The sequence below is a fragment of the Antechinus flavipes genome, chromosome 5 (genome assembly GCF_016432865.1).
Source record: "Antechinus flavipes isolate AdamAnt ecotype Samford, QLD, Australia chromosome 5, AdamAnt_v2, whole genome shotgun sequence".
Taxonomy (NCBI): domain Eukaryota; kingdom Metazoa; phylum Chordata; class Mammalia; order Dasyuromorphia; family Dasyuridae; genus Antechinus; species Antechinus flavipes.
The window spans coordinates 36163117-36182795 of NC_067402.1; the positions used below are offsets into that span (position 1 = coordinate 36163117).

The 19679-nt window shown below is 45.2% G+C and overlaps 1 protein-coding gene and 1 long non-coding RNA gene across 7 annotated transcripts in view; one reads left to right on the forward strand and one right to left on the reverse strand.

Annotated features, from left to right (window-relative positions):
• Positions 1–19679, forward strand: part of COLQ (collagen like tail subunit of asymmetric acetylcholinesterase) — a 73305-nt gene that overhangs the window by 12358 nt on the left and 41268 nt on the right. Inside the window, exon 1 of one of the 6 annotated variants that reach the window (XM_051963121.1) lies at positions 14227–14488. The exons of the other annotated variants lie outside the window; for them this stretch is intronic. Within the exon in view, the coding sequence (XP_051819081.1) occupies positions 14416–14488 (73 nt within the window). The 5' untranslated portion in view covers positions 14227–14415. Of the gene's footprint in view, positions 1–14226; positions 14489–19679 lie in introns of those variants that run through there. 6 annotated transcript variants of the gene reach the window in all.
• Positions 8334–14050, reverse strand: LOC127539122 (uncharacterized). Its single transcript, XR_007947849.1, has 3 exons — positions 13713–14050; positions 12078–12181; positions 8334–9459 (listed from the first exon to the last, which is right to left on the reverse strand). It is a non-coding gene; the product is annotated as an uncharacterized LOC127539122 (long non-coding RNA).

Genomic DNA, 19679 nt, shown 5'->3' on the forward strand with positions numbered 1-19679 from the left:
TGTTTGGAGAAAGAGATGTGGATTGTTTTGTGAGTTCTGTTTTTAAAGGCTTTGCTGGCCTGATCAGGCCAGGATCCTTGGGAGAGATGATGTTGAAATTAAAAATTAACTCCCTTAAAAAACTCAAGAAGGGGGAAGAGGGATTAGAGAGGTTATTCAGGACCTGGGAGACTGCCTGATGGAAAGCTAAAGATATGTAGGGGGGGCTCTGGGAGGAATAGATAGTAGACATAAGAGATAAGTAAAGCCAGACTTGGGTGGCAAAAGATTATGGAGGTCCTGGAGTGACAGATAGAGTTTGAAGTTTGCTTAGTGAGAGACCTGTTACAGCTAGATCAGCCTGAGAGCATTTGAGGCTGAAAGTGGAAGGAGGATGACAGGAAGCCACTGAGCCTAGCAGTAACTTGACCAGATCTGTGATGAGGAAGATAACTCTGGCAGTCATGTGAAGTCTTCTTTGGCTGGAGGAAGGAAGAAGAGAGAAAGAGAAAGAAGGAGGATTGATTAGGAGTGGAGGGCAAAGCCATCCTCTGGTAAATAAATAATCAAAGAATATGAATAATCAGTTCTCAAAAGAATTGCAAACAATTAACAATTATATGCTACCGATAACTAATAATAAGAGAAATGCAAATAAAAAGAACTCTAAGATTTTACTTCAAGCTCAGTAAGATGGTAATGGTAACAACAGATAGGAATAGTCAATTTGGAGCACACTAGTGAACTGTTGGTAGAGCTGCAAACTGAAATAAACATTTGGGAAAGCACTTTGCAATTATGGCTCTCCTTCGGCTTAGAGATTCCGCTGCTGGAAATATATCCTAAGGAGTCAATGACAAAAAAGAAAGGCTCCATATACAATGAAATACCTTAGCAGCACTTTTTTTGTAGTAAAAAGGGCCAAAGGAGAGGATGAAATGACAAGAGAAGATAATGACAAATGTTGGAAGAGATGTGGGAAAACTGGGACACTGATACATTGTTGGTGGAGTTATGAACTGATCCAACCATTCTGGAGAGCAGTTTGGAACTATGCCCAAAGAGTCATCAAATGGTGTATACCCTTTGATCCAGCAGTGTTTCTACTGGGCTTATATCCCAAAGGGATCATAAAGAAGGGAAAGGGACCTATATGTGCACAAATGTTTGTGGCAGCCCTGTTTGTAGTGGCAAGGAATTGGAAACTGAGTGGATGCCCATCAATTAGAGAATGGCTGAATAAATTGTGGTATATGAATATTATGGAATATTGTTGTTCTATAAGAAACGACCAGCAGGATGATTTCAGAAAGGCCTGGAGAGAGTCACATGAACTGATGCTGAATGAAATGAGCAGAACCAGATCATCATAAATGGCAACAATAAGATTATACAATGATCAATTCTGATGGACGTGGCTCTTTTAAACAATGAGTAATTCAGGCCAGTTCCAGGGATCTTGAGATGAAGAGAGCTAACCACATTCAGATAAGAGAACTATGGAAACTGAATGTGGATGAAAGCATAGTGTTTTCACATTTTTTTATTTGTTTCTTTCTTGTGTTTTTTTTTTCTTTTTTCTTTTTTTTCTCTTTGGACTGGTTTTCTCTTTGGCCTGACAAATATGGAAATATGTTTAAAAGGACTGCACATGTACCTATATCAGATTGCTTTATGTCTTGGAGAAGAGGGAGATAAAGAAGGGAGAAAGAAAAACTTGAAACACAAAGTCTTACAAAAATGAATGTTGACTTATCTATTAGTAAAGTAACTTGTTTTGAGATCAATTTTACGGGAAACTTCTACAAGTGACCTGAGCTGGAGAAGAATAGACCAGAGCCACAGGGCTGCATCAGATGCATGTAGAGGAAGGGAGACTTCTCATTTTTCCTTTGCATCTTTTATCTATAAAGTCTACTTATCAAAGGGGACTGCCCTCTTGGATTTTGTCAATGTTATTAAAGGGGGTTGTCTTTTTTGACATTTTTTCCCTTTTATAGTGTCTCCCCTCATAAGTCCCAAGAAATCCTTGATAAAGTGATCTAGAAGAGAGATGGTCATTCTTTTTAATAATCTATTGACCTTGTTAATAAAATGATTAAATTGCCTCCCAAAAAACTGAAATATTGAAAACTGTCTTTACTTGTGGTGTAAGATTGGAATGAAGTATCATTGTACTATAAGAAACAATGAGCAGGATTATTTCAGAAAAATCTGGAAAGACTTCTATGAAATGACATAGTGTGAAGTGAGCAGAACCAGGAGAACACTGTACACAGTAACAACAATATTGTATAGTGAACACCGTGAACAACTTAGCTATTGTCAGCAATACAGTGATTCGAGACAATCCAAAAGATGTATGATGAAAAGATGCTCCAGACAAAGAACTCCTAAGCACCCGGATACAGACTGAAGAATATTATTTTTCACTTTTTTTTGTTTAACTTTTCTTTGAAAAGCGATTAATATGGAAATGTTTTATATGATTGCACATGTTTAACCTATATTAAATTGCTTAGCATCTCAGGAAGGGGATAGGGATGGGAGGAAGGGATAGAATTTGAAACTCAAAACTGAAAAAAAAAAACGTGAATGTTAAAATTTTTTTTTACTTGTAATTGAGGAAAAGTAAAATATTTTTTAAAAGGAAAAAAGAAAACTATCTTTACATGTATTTGGAAAAATAAAATATTGAGAAAAAAATATAGTCAGGTATAGTGAAGGTTTTTAATGACCTTTAGCTGCTATCCACATGTATGTAGGAAATCATTACTTTTAGTCCTGCTTGTCTCAGTTTCTTGTCAGGTGGTGAACTTGACATCACTTCCCATGGTTCAGTGGGAAAGGGGCCAGTATGAAAAACAGACCAAAACCCCCAGCAGAGAGAGAGAGCATGGCCTTGCCTTGGGCCCAGCTGCCTTGCTGAGAGCATCAGAATATTCTGCCAGCAGGAATGGAAGGACTCTGGGGGAGAGAGTCCAAGCCTTCTGGGCGGCCGTGTCCTTCTGCTTGCTTGTGAGTGACCGAGCCCAGGGCAGCGTCCTGGCAGGTGGTGGCCGGGACAGGCTGGGCCTGTCAGTCCAAGGAGAGAAGAGGCCTGGGCCAGCTGGAGCACTGGGGCCCCTCTCGGGAGCAGGGCCCGGGGGAGCCCGGCACGGAGGCCGGAAGCCGGCTCTGCCCAGGTTTCTGATTACATGGCTCTTCCCCTTGAGCTGTGGCAGCCAGCCCGGGGTCCACATGTCACTCTGGACATCCAGAGGTTGAAGGAACTTATTTAGGGTGGTACAAGGTTAGCAAGTGGCCAACAGAGCTTTGCCTCCAAATCCAGGGTGAAGGAAGCCAGGCCCAGAACACTGAAGGTCAACATGAGTGTAAAAAAAGGAGTGGGGGAGCAAAGGGAGCTGACAAACATCAAGTAGCCAGGAAGCCCCTCAGGGAAGGATGCTGCTGTCTAAAAAGGAGACTGGCTGCAGTCGGAAAGTCCAAGTTCGAGTTCTGCCTCAGACACTTCTAGCTGTTTTAGCCGGTCACTTCATCTTTGCTCCATCTGGAAAATGGGGATAATGGCAGCCCCTCCTTCCAGGCTTGTGCTGAGGACTTACAACTGGCACCCAGTAAGCATTATAGAAACGTTAGCTGTGAAAGGGGATGCTCTCTGTTGAGCGCTTCGCAGACTTCGGGCGCTGGCTCAGTGTGTGAGGTCTTCCTAGTTAGGTCTCCGCTGGTAACTGCCCGGTGACCTTTGATAAGTCACCAAAGACTTCATAGTTTGGACTTGAAGGGGTCCCGTGAGGTTGGGGCCAGATCACACAGTTTAGCATCATTAGAACTGGGCTCGAGAAGGCCAGCGTTCTCTTGGGCAGGACCCCACCTCTCTGCGGCTCACCCAGAGCTGCTGGGCCCGAGGGGATTTCCCGGCAATAGCCCAGCAGCCCCCTGCTTGTCAGCTCGGTTGGGAGGGAGGGGAGTCTCCTCTGGGCAGGGGTTTGACTAAGTGGCCATCAGAACTCTCCCAGATGCGAAATTCTGGGCCGCTTGATGTAACATTAAGGGGGTTGGGCTGGCCCTGTGATCTCCGACACCTGATAATTTCATTTCCCTGTAATTCCCCTCAAAGTCTGTTACTCTTCCTGTGGTCTCCAAGGATGTGCCCAGGTGGGCGAGGTTCCGGAGATGGAAGACTTATCTGACTCTCCCATGGCAGAGTTTGGGAAACTGCTCACATTAAGAACACTGCCTGAGGTCAAAGCCAGAAAGCTCAGAGGCAGCATTTGAACCCACACCCTCGGACTGCTCAGCCAGGGTGCTTTCCTCCATCGCCATCCACCTCTGGTGGGCAAACATTTTAGGGGAGTCATAAAAGTGTCTCACCTCTTGTGCAAAGTAGTTTTGTCCTTAGGGGTGGAAGATGTCAGAGGCTATAGCACCTGGGGGTGAATCCTCCAAGTGAAGCGAAGTGGAGGGAAGGGAAGGGAAGGGAAGGGAAGTGGGCTGCTATCCGTTTGGATGGTTCAGAAAACTAGGGAATCCTTCAGATCTTCACAGACAGCCTCACCTTGTCCGAGGGGGCTCACTGGGTCGGGACAATCCTAATGAGATATTGTGCCCTCAGATTGGGGGGACCCAAGCCCCTCATCTCACAGGGAGGCTTCCAGAGGAATGAGACCAAGTTAGTGGGAGCCGGGGTCTGTCACCCATCCAGGGATCCCCATATTCCCTGCTCTGGGTCCTGGTGCTTCCATCTTCACATCAAAGAGAGAACATCTGGGAGGGATCCTCCGAACCAGCCAGCCCAATGCTTTCTGCTGGGGACCAGGGAGGAGCCAGGCGGCCCAGGTACCCCCAGGGAGGGCCCCCCCCCCACCATGACGCTCAGAATCAGCCCACCCTCCAAGTTCTGCGTGGCCATGACAAGGAGCCCAAAGCCAACCCTAATGCAAACCAGGCTTCCTAGGAAAGGTGAATGGAGTGCAATCTGCCGGGAAGACGTTCCTCGGGAGCCCAGCTTGGAGTGGAAGCAGGCCTGATGAAGACAAGGGCAGACAGCTCCTGGAAGGTGTCCTGGGGAAGGCGGCTCCCAGAGCAGCTTCCCACAGCCTGAGGAAGCCCAGAGCAGCACAGAGACATCGGCGTGACACCTGGGGGCGGCCCCGGGGACCTTGGGGCAGGCGGCCCTGGAGGGGAGTGCAGCAACTCCACTCTGTACATGGAATGTTATTAAGCAGAGCCCCCCCAAGGAACTGGTAGAAGGGCGGGATGGGGAGGGGGTCCCCATGGGAGCTCCTCATGGAGCTTACAATCGCTAAGTGAGAGATGACACGGATATAAATACATGGACTAGAACAGGAGAAGCCCAGAATGTCTCTGCATAGTTTGAGGAAGAGAGAATCGTTTCCCATGAGGAGATCAGGGCTGGCTTCATGGGGGAGGTGGCTGTTGAACTGAGCCTTGAATGACAGAGAGAATGTCAGGTGCACTTGAAAGATCTGCTCTCTGTGGCAAGGGGAATGGAGAATCACTCTGTGGCAGCCCTTTGTGTAGTGGCAAGGAACTGGGTACTGAATGGATGTCCATCAGTTGGGGAATGGCTGAATAAGTTGTGGTATATGAATATGATGGAATATTATTGTTCTGTAAGAAATGACCCAGCAAGATGATTTCAGAAAGGCCTGGAGAGACTTACACGAACTGATGCTGAGGGAAATGAGCAGGACCAGGAGATCATTATACACTTCAACAACAATACTGTATGAGGATCAATTCTGATGGATTTGACTTTTCTCAATAATCCAAGGCAATTCCAATTGCCTTAGGGTGGGAAATGCCATCCACATCCAGAAAGAAAGTCTGGAGACGAAATGTGGATCAAAGCAGAGTATTTTTACCTTGTTTGTTTCTCATGTTTTTTTCCCCCTTTTGGTCTGACTTTTCTTGTACAACCTGACAAATACAGAAATATGTTTAAAAGAATTGCACATATTTAACCTATATCAGATTGCTTGTTATTTTGCAGAGGGGGAGGTAGGGAAGGGAGGGAGAAAAATGTGGAACACAAAGTTTTACAAAAAGGAATGCTGAAAAGTATCTTTACATGAATTTGGAAAAAATAAAATACTATTGAGAAAAAAAGAAAGAAAGAAAAAAGTCTAATCTCAGCTTTTCATTGGAATCAGAGAATCACAGGCATAAAGCTGGGAGAGCTCCTAAAGGTTACCTAGTTCAAATCATCCATTTTATTATTTTTTTTTTAATTTTTTATTTAATAATTACATTATATTGACACTCGTTTCTGTTCCGATTTTTTTCCCCCCTCCCTCCCTCCACCCCCTCCCCTAGATGGCAAGCAGTCCTTTATATGTTGGATATGTTGCAGTATATCCTAGATACAATATATGTTTGCAGAACCGAACAGTTCTCTTGTTGCGTAGGGAGAATTGGGTTCAGAAGGTATAAATAATCCGGGAAGAAAAACAAAAATGCAGATAGTTTACATTCGTTTCCCAGTGTTCTTTCTTTGGGGGTAGCTGCTTTTGTCCGTCATTTATCAATTGAAACTCAGGTCTCTTTGTCAAAGAAATCCACTTCCATCAAAATATGTCCTCATACAATATCGTTGTCGAAGTGTATAATGATCTCCTGGTTCTGCTCATTTCACTTAGCATCAGTTCATGTAAGTCTCGCCAGTCCTCTCTGTATTCATCCTGCTGGTCATTTCTTACAGAACAATAATATTCCATAACATTCATATACCACAATTTACCCAGCCATTCTCCAATTGATGGCATCCATTCATTTTCCAGTTTCTAGCCACTACAAACAGGGCTGCTACAAACATTTTGGCACATACAGGTCCCTTTCCCTTCTTTAGTATTTCTTTGGGATATAAGCCCAGAAGTAACACTGCTGGATCAAAGGGTATGCACAATTTGATAATTTTTTGGGCATAATTCCAGATTGCTCTCCAGAATGGTTGGATTCGTTCACAACTCCACCAACAATGCATCAGTGTCCCAGTTTTCCGCATCCCCTCCAACATTCATCATTATTTTTTCCTGTCATCTTAGCCAATCTGACAGGTGTGTAGTGGTATCTCAGAGTTGTCTTAATTTGCATTTCTCTGATCAATAATGATTTGGAACACTCTTTCATATGAGTGGTAATAGTTTCAATCTCATCCTCTGAAAATTGTCTGTTCATATCCTTTGACCATTTATCAATTGGAGAATGGCTTGCAAATCATCCATTTTACAGATGGGGAGACTAAGACCAGAAAGCAGGAATGATACAGTGGAAGGCAAAGGTTTTGGTCCAAATCCTGTCTTTGACCCGGTACTTAAGTCACTTAGTCTTACTGAGCCTCAGGTTCCTAGGAGTTGACCGCTAAGACCCTGTTCAGCGATAAAGGTGGGCAGATGGGAAGGAGAGAACAGACAAAAAACTTTCAGAGTGATAGAGAAAGGAGAGAGGGCTCGAAGCTGGGGAAATCATGAAGGGCCTCCTGAGGAAGGGACTTTTGAGAAGAGCCTTGAAAGCGGGAATTGAAATGGATGTATAAGAGGATCAAAGAAAAAGCATTAAAGTGCTTTCCAAACCTTTGGCAACGTCCCTGGAAAAGGTGACACGGTCCTGCCTTCCAGGAGTTTGCATTCTAATGTGAGAAACAACATGCACCCCCCACACACACACACGCACTAGTGGTAACGGAGGAAGTGAGACCTGAGGAGTCCCTGGCATGGGGAGTCGCTCCAAAGGTCAGTTAATGGAGATCCCCTTTCTATCTTTCCGGAAACAATGGTAGGGTTTTGATGAGTGAATGCAGAATAAAGGTTTGGAGGTGGTATGAGGAGTAGGGATGGTGTGCTTTGAAAGATGGGGGTGAGGAGGAAGCCCCCCCCTCCAGTTGCAGGGGGAAGCCTGGGCAAATGTACATATGAACAAAGGTTAACTTCAAAGTTTCGAGTCCAGATGATTGAGAGGAGGATGTTGCCATTAAGAGAAATAGGAAAATTGATTGGAAGGGAAATTTGGAGGGAGAAATGATATTAATTTTGGAAATGTTGAGTTTGTGATCAGTCAGTTTACCTGTTTTGACCCAGAGGAGTGTTTTGATTTCAAAGGGTGCAGAAGGCTCTTAATACATGGGAATGGAGTTCCTAAGTTATTTTGTTTCGGTGGGGGGAGAAAATAGAGTTCAAGCTTTCCTCCCGGTGCCCAGCCTACCGGCAGAACAGACCCCAAACTATAAATCAAATAACAAACTTTTAACAAGAACCAAACAGCAGAAAAAATTATATGGACAGATCATTCATTCTCACCCTCCTCACATCCAAATGAAATGAAGAATCAGAAAATTATCCATCCAAGTCACCAATTTAATTCAATCAATATGTTATTAAGGCTCTCCTCTGAGCAGAGCAATGCTAGAGGCTGGGAATACAAAGCCAAAAACAAAACAAAACAAAAAAAAACAAAAAACCTCTGCCCTTTTCTCAGTCAAAACAAAAACCTTTGGAATAAACACGAATAGTGAGGCAAAAAACCTCCCAGATTAGCCACCTCCGGAAGTTTGTCTCCTTTTGAATCTGGGAATCCTCAAAGACCCCCTGCTCGTCCTTGGTCGCTGCTTTGGTTTTACGACATTGTGATCATTGTGTGGATTGTTGCCCTCCTTCCCTCTGCCGTCCCTCTGTCTTTGCTCATATAAGTGTTCTCAGTTTCTCTGGGATGGCCCTTTGGAGGGAACTTCCAGCCTTCAGTTGGGAGGTGTTATGGAAGAGTGTATGGCACCCCTGTGCCAAAGGCCCTGCCCTTGAGAAGGATGGAACCCTGAGGGAAGCCCAGCTGTGCTGTCCGGCAGGCACCCTGGGAGAGTGGGCCATGCTGGGCTAAAACTCTACCAACACGCGGGAGAAAAGAGAAAGGCCCAGCAACGCCGCACGGGGGCAACTGGTACTTTCCAACCCGGGGGAATGTGACAGAAGGCAGGCCCTCCGTCCTCCAGGCCCCCTCTCCAGCTCCTGTGGGTCCTTGAGGCAGGGTTCTGTGCAGCTTCCCAGTCTGGGCTAATCTGCTTATGGACAGCCTGTGATATAACAAACAGCCAAATGAAGGAAGAGTTGCGGGAGCTGTGAATGAGGAGCTGGATAATTGACAGAGCTCAGGCCCGGGCAGCAGAAGCAGAGAGCCCCTGGGCGGCCCGTGGACAGGAAGGCCGGAAGTCCAGCTTGTGCAGCGTCATGGCCAAGCCTGAAATGTACAGGAGGGGTCAGGGAGGCCCCAGCCCTCTGACCTTTGCTCCCTGAGCCGTCCATCTGGGGGTGCTGAGGGATAAAACACGCGGCAGGCTCTTGGGTGTCTCGGGGTCCCATCTGTCCACTCCCTGAATTCTAGGGCTGACTCAGAAGCTGGGGGGAGAGGCTACGTCAAAAGCGGAACACTGGACTCGGTCTCAGGCCAGCTCCTCAGGGATCCTTCAGCCTGAATAATAAGAGCAAATGCGTTTATATGGAGACTTCGGGTTTGGGAGGTGTCTGTTTGTTTTACATATTTTGTTGGATACTTATATCAATCCAGGGAAAGTATCCTGAAGTAAATAGATCTTTTAACACATCCTCTTATTTAGGAACCATATCAGCACCTCTAGGCTATTTCTTTTTCTTTTTTAAAGAATTTTTTTCTCAATTACATGTGAAGATAATTTTTAACTTTCATTTTTAATAGTTTTTGAGTTTTAAATTCCCTTTTTTCCTCCTACCTTGAGAAGACAAGCATTTTGATATAGATTATACATGTACAATCATGCAAAACATGCTTCTGTATTAGCCCCATTGCAAAAGAGAACACAGATCACAAAACAAACCCTAAAACATTAAAAATAAAGTTAAAAAAGTATGCTTCAATCTGCACTTTCTATACTAATGACTCCCAGATCATTTCTATTCGACCCTGAGCTCCAGTCTCACATCACTAAATGTTTATTGGCTGCCCAGGTAGCCATAGTGCACGGAGCACTGGATCGTCTCGCCTCTGGCTACCTCAATTTCCTCAAATGTAAAATAAGTCTACTAATAGCAGGTGTCTCCTAGGATGGTTGTAAGTTACTTGGAACAGTGACTAGCATATAGTAAGCACTTAATAAATGCATCAATTGGGGAATAGGATAGAGCACCAGCCCTAAAGTCAGGAGGACCTGAGTTCAAATCTGGCCTCAGACATTTAATGCTTCTTAGCTGTATAACCCTAGGCAAGTCACTTAATTCCAATTGCCTCAGTAAAAATAAATAAATAAATGCGCCAACCATCCTTCCAGCCTCTTAGGTACATAACCTCATCATTACCCTCCCTTATCTCAGATATCCAATCTATTGCCACTTTTTTTTTTAAATTTAAAATCTATTTTTTTCTATAAACAAAAATCTGCCTTCACTACCTCCCACTTTGCTCTTGATTCTCCATTGCAACAGCAAGAAAGAAAAATAAAACCCTGCATTGGTTGTGTCCAGAAAATATCTCAGTCTGCCCCCAGAGTCTTTCTTCTGCAAGAAACCTTTTTTTATTCCCCTCCCCCAAATGCTCATGCCCTCCCTCCCAATCCACCTTGTCTTTAACTACTTTGTATGTGCTCTCTCTCGCTCTCTCGCTCTCTTCTCTTCTCTTCTCTTTTCTCTCTCTCTCTCTTTATTATATTTATATTGATATGTGTGCTTATCATCTCCCCCATGAGAATTTTAGTTTCCAGTTAGTGAGAACCATTTTGTTCTTTGGACTTGCATTCCCAACATCTAATATGGCCCAGAGTAGGTGCTTAATAAATGCTTGTTGGTTGGTTAATTTTTGAAATAAATATTAGTATGCCATCTAAAGAGGAGAAAACTGGAACTGACAGAGTTGAAGTGGTTGCCCAGGTAGAATTTGAATTCAGGGCTCCCTGGGTCCATACTCTTTCCATTGTGGCCACCTTTCTTTCTCTGAATCTCTGATTTTGTCTGGGAAATGATGGAGCTGTTTCTGGAAGATATCTAAATTCATTAGAATACAGAATTCAGCAGGGTAGAGGTCAGCTGATTTTAACACGTGAGAAAACTGAGCAATGACTTGCCAGGATAGTAAGTCTAACCTTGGACTCCAAATCCAGGGCTCTTCCCACTGGGCCACTAAGACCTATGAGTTCCCCGGGGAAGATAAGGTGACAGCCTCAGATCTCCGGTTTATTTTTGTCCTCATGAAAGACAGAGAAGGTAAGATGGGCTGGTATCAGAAGTGGAACAAACGACTCAGTCTTGACTGAGGGGAAGGACTTTCAGAAACCTCCAAGAACTAGGTGACTGTGACCTTTTCATTCGACTCCAGCTCTGTCCAGCACAATGGGGAGAAGGACCATTATGGCTGCCACTCTGAAAGGCCACCCATCCCTTGTCCTAGAGGGTCCATGAGACTTTCCAGTGGTTTTCAAAGACCCTTACTGCCAGAATTGCTGACTCTAAAAGGCTCCTACATATACTAATAATATAGTCTCTCAGAACCAATTAACCCTTACCTTGCACACAATTCTATCAAACTTAGTGTATTTTCTTAGTCCAGAATGCATCAAAAGAAGCAAATAATAATTAGAGAGAAAGTGTCTTCACTCAAGCAGTCAAACTGGCCCCAGGAGAAAGAACAGACAGTAAAAGGGAAGTCAGAAAATATATGTTTATAAAGTCCCAAACCATAGCAGTCATTTGGCATAAGTGAACCTCATTTAGTAAGCCCCATCATCACTAGATTACAATACAGAATAATCATGAATATTTCCCCCTCATCTTAATTTCTTTTGAGGATATCAAAGAGAAATGGATTTCATTTTTAAAAGCCTTTTGTTTTCAAAACCTATGCATAATTTCAACATTCATCCTTGCAAAACTTTGTACAAAACTTTCTCCCCACTCCCCTCCCTTAGACAGCAAGTAATCCATTATATGTTAAACCTGTGCAATTCTTCTCTACATAGTTTCGCAATTATTATGCTGCACAAGAAAAATCAGATCAAAGAGAAAAAAGAGAAAGAAAAAACAAACAAACAAGCAAACAACAAAAAAAACAAAACAAGTGAAGACCGTTGTGGATGGTTGTGATCCACACTCAGTCCCCACAGTGCTTGCTCTCTCTGGGTGCAGATGGCTCTCTCCAATACAAAGCCATTGAAACTGGCCTGAATCACCTATTGAAAAGAGTCACATCCATCACAATTGATCATCACCCAATCTTGCTGTCTCTGTGTACGATGATCTCCTGGTTCTGCTCACTTCACTCAGCATCAGTTCATATAAGTCTCTCCAGGTTTCTCTAAAATCCTCCTGCTGATTGTTTCTTACAGAACAATAATATTCCATAACATTCATAGACCATAACTTACTCAGCCATTCTCCAATGGATGGGCAGCCACAATCATGAATATTCCTAATGACAAACCTGAAACACTGAGAGAAGGCCCTGTTATAGATTCAGGGAGTTTTAGAGCTGAAGGAACCCTTCGAGGTCATCCGATCCAACTGTCTCATTAAAAAAAACTCAGAACCTAATGTTCAATGCGTTCATATTCATAAAGTATCTTGAGAAGATTTCTATACAAAAGGATTAGAACATAAGTTGTGCTATTTAAGGGGAGGGGGAGGGAGGTTCTTGGCTATTTAGAAACATTAACTATCCCACATGACTCATTCTATGACGTCTCCAGGTTGCCAGGGTCTTAACTGTTCTGTCTGGTGGTGGCTGGGATGATGATGATGATACTGGTAGTGATGGCTGGGCCAACAAAGTTGAGATCTGCAGACCCAGGGGCTGCGTTAGCCAGAACCACGCAGGGACAGTTTCAGAAAAAGTGGTATTGCTCCATTTTCTACAATTATCATTGAAAGTGGAATGAGATCTGCAGTGTTCCATTCTGGCTTTCTCTGATTTCTCAGAAAGTTCATGATGGAGTTTGAGTGGAAAAACAAAAGAGGAAGACTAAAGAAATCTATGTTTTCAGGCATAGAGCAGTCTTTTTTTTTTTTTTTTTTTTAATTTACTCTTTTCTAAGTAGGTTTAAGAACTTTTTATTTTTGCATAGTACACAATGTATCTTGGAGTATTCACTGCCAGTCCAAAATAATCCTGATCCCCAATCACTGAATTATGCCTTTTGTAGATTATTTATTTATTTGTCATGTAGATTATTGTTGTAATGTAGATTATTTGTTTTGCATAGTTTGGGTGGAGATAAGGGAGAGAATCTAGAACTCAAAAATCTGAAAAACAAATGTAAAAAATTATTTTGAATATAACTGGAGGAAAATATTAAATAAATAAATTATTATAGATTATTTTTCCCAACTCTATTAGACAATGTTTGACTGGAAGACAAGGAGACCTTTGGCTTGTAGAGATGGTCTCATTACTCCCCATGTATAAGGGAAAGGAGCACAGATGGGCAGTGGCGTTTGGGGGGGAAGTGCTGCGTTTGAAGGCAGAAGACCTGAATTCAAATCCCACCACCACGACCTATTGTTGTCTGCATGATTTGGGGCAAATCACTTATGCTCTCTGGGCCTTAGTTTCCCCTTCTATAAAATAGGGAGAGGGGAAGGACTTTCCCCTTCTGAAGACCTGAGTTCAAATTCTGCCTCAGACACTTCTTGGTTGTGTGGTTCCTAAGCAAGTCATTTAAGCTCTCTCTGCCTCAGTTGCCTCATTGGTATAATAGGACTTACTTTGCGGGGTCGCGATGAGGACCCATAGGGTCAGATATTTTCAAAGCGCTTTGGAAGCTTTAAGGTGCCGGAGAAATGCCGGCTGGCTCTCCCGGGGAGCGCCCATGGCCGAGCCTTCAGACGCCGGTAGCTGTCACTGCTGTCACGTGGCCGGTCAGACAACTTTGGGCCTCTTTGACTCCAGTTTCCCGAACTGTCACTCGGCCCAAACCCGGAGCCAACTGAAAGGGCGTCATTAACGACCCGGCCCCGCTTAAGACAAGACTGGCCAAGGTCTCTCCAGAGACGGCCGGGGGGCGGGAGCCGGGCCCCGGAGCGGGCGAAAGCTCTGCGGACCAAGGGCGCTTCAGCTGGGCGGGCTCTGACTCCCGGCGGCCGGGCTGACTTTGGGGGCGTGGGGGAGGGAAGGCCCTCGGGCCGTCGCTCCGCCCCCTGGTTCATTCACCGCCGGGACAGGCTGCCTGTCCATTCAAGCTGGGGAGAGACAGCTCTGGGCTGGCCCCTGGACCGTTGGCCTGTGGGGCAGCGAGCAGCCGGAGATATTTAAAGCTCTCATTGGCCGGGGGAGGCGGCTCCCGGCACACAGCACATGCTGCGGGCTCCGGGAGCGGACAGAGAGCGGGGCTCCTGAGCCTGGGCTGTGCCCCCTCTCCTCCTCCTGTGCCCCCTCTCCTCCTCCTGACCCTGACTTGCTGGGTCCGCTATGGCCAGCCCGTCCTTCAGGCCTTCCCATCTCTTCACCATCTCGGGGCTGCTCTATTACTCCACCTGTATGGGTGAGTGCAAGGAGGGAGGGAGGAGGAAAAGGGGGAAAAGCGGAGCCGGGAGGGAGGGAGGGAAAGAGGGAAGGTGTCTTGGGCTTCTTGGAAAAACAACCGGCCAAAAGGGGCCGGACCTTCCGAGCACTCTCTGGAGTTCTTACAAGTGGCGCGGGGGGATTCAGATGCTGTAGGTTGCGGAGCTAGTAGGGGGGACCCCCGCTCGCGAGTGCGCGCCTGAATGCATGTGCGCGTAGATGGCTGAGGACCGCCGGCAGGTGCGGGCATTCGCGTGTGCCCCCGCGTATGCCCCCGACGCTCGCCCACACTGCCCACTCGGCTCCAAGCGTCGCCACCGCATCTCCCGTGAGCTGCCTTTGCAGCAGCAGGTAGCAGGGAGGGACACACGTGAAGTCACCTGCCCGCTGTTGCGCTGGGCCCCGGCCGCCTCCCTCCCAGTCTCCCTCGGGGGCCTGCTCGGTGATGGGGCCCCAGGCTGCAGCCAGCGGAGGCTCTCGGGTCTTGCTTCTGCAGCCTGTCTGGTCTCTGGGCACGAGAGCTACCTGGGAAGAGAGCAAATACGCAAGCTGATTGCTTGCATTGCTTCTGATCCCTCCTTCCCTCCCCCCCCCCACCTGTCACACACCTCCCCAAAGCAATTCTGGACTCCTCAGCTTTTGCGAGGACCAGCACCCGCAGCCCGAGGAGGCTCGGGGAATCTCCATTATGCCTTTCTCTAAAGTAGAGTTTCTCTGACGCTCCTTGCAGAGCTCCTGCTCCCCACCCTTCAAAGGCCCTTAATGGATGGGGGAGGGGAAAGGGAAGGAATGGGCTGAAAAATTGGGCTGGCTGTAGAGTGAAGGGCTCCTCAGGGAAGGCAAATTCCCTGTAACTCCCCACAGGGCGGTTTAGCCCAGATTTTTGAACTTTTCTGTCGTGGTGACTAGGGAATAAGGTGAGCTGATTTGAGCATCCCTTTTCCCCCTTCCCTTGCCCACAGATGTGCATCTTTGCACCCATGTCCAGAGTCCCCAAAGCAAGGTCTGGATGATGAACCTGACGAATGGATTTGCGATCTCCAACTTCCTGCCTGTTTTTTCTTTTTTTCAGTGGCTCCTAATTTCTCATCGTTACCTTTGCTGGAGCAAGAGCAGGACTAGAAATAATTAACCGTAGGAAATTATGGCTGTGACTAATATGCAACTTGCATACTAGCGGGTCTGCATGATCCAGCATTTGCATTCATATAGCCAAAAACCTTTGGGCATTGGAAGGAGCCTTGGAAATCTCCTCAAAAGCCCGCGGTCCACAATTGAGAATAGAGGATCCATTATCTTTGATCCCATCCATCTCCTTTCTGTCCTGCCAATTTGTACTTTCACTAACCCGTTCCTCAGTTTCTCCGCCTTGTTTGTTTTATGGTGGGAAGGATTCTTAAAAACAGTCAGCCTATCTGAGAAGCAAAGATATTTGTTTAAAGCCAGCATAGGAACCACTGTTATTTCTAACCATTTTGGCAGGGAATGTCAGTAACTTGGAGGTTTACTGAGCAATCGGAACCCCTCCCCACAATATGAACTTGGAGATGGGGGGCAGGGGCATGATTTGGGACTGAGAACATTTGAATGGGAGCCAGTGTGAAGACGGCAGGATGTAGTGGGAAAACTGCTGGGATGGGGAAGACCTGGTTTCTTCTGATTTTTTCTTGTAATTGTCCTTAAGCAAGTCACAATCGCTGCCTGACTCAGTTTCCTCATTTGACAAATGAGACGTTTGGACTAGCTGACCCCCTGGATCATCTAAATCTGGGATCATTGTCTCCATGACAGCATGCTAATTGGGGGGGTTGCTTCTCTAGCCAGAATTCAGAGGCTCTGGAGTGGGAGCAGCAGGCAGCAGGGGCTGAGGAGGGGCCCCCTGATCCCCTGCAGACAGAATCCACTCGAAGCTCTGAGCTCACTTGCCAGGGCAGCCTTGTTTCCATCCGTGTCCACCTGGTGGAAATATTCCGAGCTGGAACGAGCCGTAAATAAACTAGACTGTGCTAAAAACAAACAGCTCCATGGAGTCAGCTTAGGCAGAAATAGATTGGGATTGCCTGAGCAAAGTGATGTAGAGTGACATGGGGGTGGGGGTGGGGGATGCCCGAGCAGAGGGGGAGGTGGGGGCTCCAGGCCAGCCCCAGCACTGAGGTCACCCCGTTGCCCGGGCCGGGATAGGGTCTCTTTGCTTTTCAAATTTCAGCCTTCTGGGAAAGCCCAGGTATTAGACGTGAGTCTCAAAGGGCTTTGGAATCGTTGGCCCCTCCATTAATGGGTAGGGAGGAGGTAAGACTCCGAGGCTATATATGGAGTGGAAAATCGATAAATTGCAGCAAATGCAAATAGCCCCGCTAATCTGCCTACCTCTCTGAGCTAGCCTCCCCCTCCCATCCCGAGCTGCCCTCCTGGGGTTTCCAGAAGCACCGCTGAAAATTGCCCCCTCGAGCCTCAGCTGTCAGCTCCCACTTGCTCTCCCCCTCTCACAAGGAAAGCAGTTCTGGTCATCACAGCCGGGAAGGAACTAATGACAAACAGGAACCGGGGAGCCTTAAATAGGTCCCAGGATTCCGGCCTGTTGCACGTTTTCTCCCCCTAATAAAAAGGAGCCTTCTCTTCTGGACCTCCAGTAGCAACCAGCTCCGGCAAAGCATCAGTTTAGGAAGGGAATTCAAGAAAATTGGAGGATCTCGATAATTGGGTATTATTAGAGTTGAGAAACTCTTCCATTTGAAGGCTACATGGTTCAAAGGAAATGAGTGCTGGATTCAGAGGCAAGGGATCTGAGAGCAAATCCCAGCCAAGAACTCTTTGAGTGACCCTGGACCAAACACTTCCTCAGTTTCCTTATTGGTAAAATAAGAGGCTTCACAATTCTCTTGATCCCCTTCCAGTAGTAGGGCTTCATCCTGTGAAGAAGCTAGTACTACTAGCCTGAGGCTGCAGGAAGATAGAAAATGAAAAAGTAGGGTGTTTGGGAAGCAGAGGGGACACTTCAGGGAATTCAATCCATCAGTCAATTAGCAATCAATCAATAAACTTTTATTAAACACTTAATACTGTGCCAGGCACTTTGCAAAGTGCTGGAGACAGTCCCTGCTCTCAAGGAGGCCACAATCTAAAAGGGAAAACAATACGTAAATAAATGCATGCAAACAAGATACATACAGGATAAATAGGAAATACAGGTTCCAGACCATAGCAGTAAAGAGAATACCACAATAGAGTGAGCCACATGAAGTTTTTGGTTTCCCAAAGCATATAAAAGTTTTGTTTACATTATAGTACAGTATATTAGCCTATTTGGTGTGCAGTAGTATTATGTCTTTAAAGATGGACATTCCTTAATTTAAAAAAATACCTATTGCTTAAAAATGCTGTCATCTGAGTCTTCCCTAAATTGTAATCTTTTTTGTTGGTGGAGGTTCTTGCCTAGTGTTGATGGCTGCTGACTCATCAGGATGGTGGCAGCTGAAGATTGGGGTAGCCCTGGCAATTTCTTAAAATAAACAAGGAAGTTTGTCCCTTTGATCAACTCTTCCTTTCACATGAACTGTTAGAGGCTATCGTAGGATTATTAATTGGCCTTATTTTGATAGTGTTATGTCTCCGTCAATAGGAGGATGGAAGGAGAGGGAGAGAGATGGGGAATGGCTAGTCGTGGAGCAGTCAGAAGACATGTGAAGTTCACTGTCTTGTGGCCATGGTTCCATGATACTACAAAACAATTACAATAGTGACATCAAAGATCACTGGTCACAAATCACCATAACAGATGTAATAATAAAGAAAATTTTGAAATATTGTGACAATTTATCAAAATGTGACACAGTAACAATGCGAGTACATGCTGCTTGGGAAAATGACAATGATAGACTTGCTTCATGCAGGATTTCTACAAACCTTCAATTCATAAAACAAAAAACAAAAATAAACTCAATATCTGCAACAGGCAATACAGTGAAACACAGTAAAATGAGGTATGCCTGTAAATAACAGAGAGAAGGTACTAGAATTAAGAGAGATAGGTAGAAGGTAGTATTTTAGTAGGTAGTTAAAGGAAGCCAAGGAACGAGAGTAGGCAAAGTTGAGGAGGGAAAGTGTTCCAGACATGTCAGATAGTCAGGCAAAAAACCCAGAACCAAGGATTGGAAGTTCTTGTTCATGGAATAGCTAGGAGGCCAGTGTCACTGAATCAAAGAGGACGTGGGGGGGGGGGGATAATGTGTAAGAAGACTGAAACCATAGGAAGGGTCTTGGAAATGAAGGATTTTGAATGCCACGCTCAGCATTTTGTACTCATCCTGAACTTAATAGGGAACCACTGGAACTTACTGAGTAGGAGGGATGACATCGTCAGACCTGTGCTTTAGGAAAATCACTGATAGCTGAATGATTGAAGGATGGATTAGAGTGCAGAGAGACTTGAGGCAGACACACCCCGGCAGCTATTGCAATAATTTAAGCATAAAGGGATGAAGGCAAATCTGTGTCAGGGAGGCAGCAGCCAGAGAGATGTGGAGAGGTGTTGCAAAGATGAAATCAACAAGAGATGCTGCAGAGATGAAATCTGTAAGAGATGTTACAAAGATGAAATCTGTAAGAGATGTTGCAAAAATGACATCTGCAAGAGATGTTGCAAAAATGAAATCAACAAGAGATGCTGTAGAGGTAAAATAGATAAAAGATGTTGCAAAGATGAAATCAACAAGAAATGCTGCAGAGGTGAAATAGACAAAAATTGCTGCAAAGATGAAATAGACAAGAGATGTTACAAAGATGAAATCAATAAGAGAGCTGAAAGGCTGAAATCAAGAGATGTTGCAAAAATGAAATCAACAAGAGATGCTGCCCAAGCTGAAATAGACAAAAGATGCTGCAAAGATGAAAACAAGAGATACTGCAAAGATGAAATCAACAAGAGATGCTACAAAGGTGAAATTGACAAGAGATGCTGCAACGATGAAATAGACAAGAGATGCTACAGAAGTAGGATTGACAGGTCTTGATAATGTACCATAATATGCAAAAGACAGCAGAGGGGTAATATAGTGAATAATGGTCCTGCTTGCTAGTGCCTTCCCACTTCCTTCCCACAAGGCTCAAACCATAATAAAAAGTTGATAAGGTCAAATTTTGTTTCAAATGGTGTTTCTGAGTCCTGGTGCTCT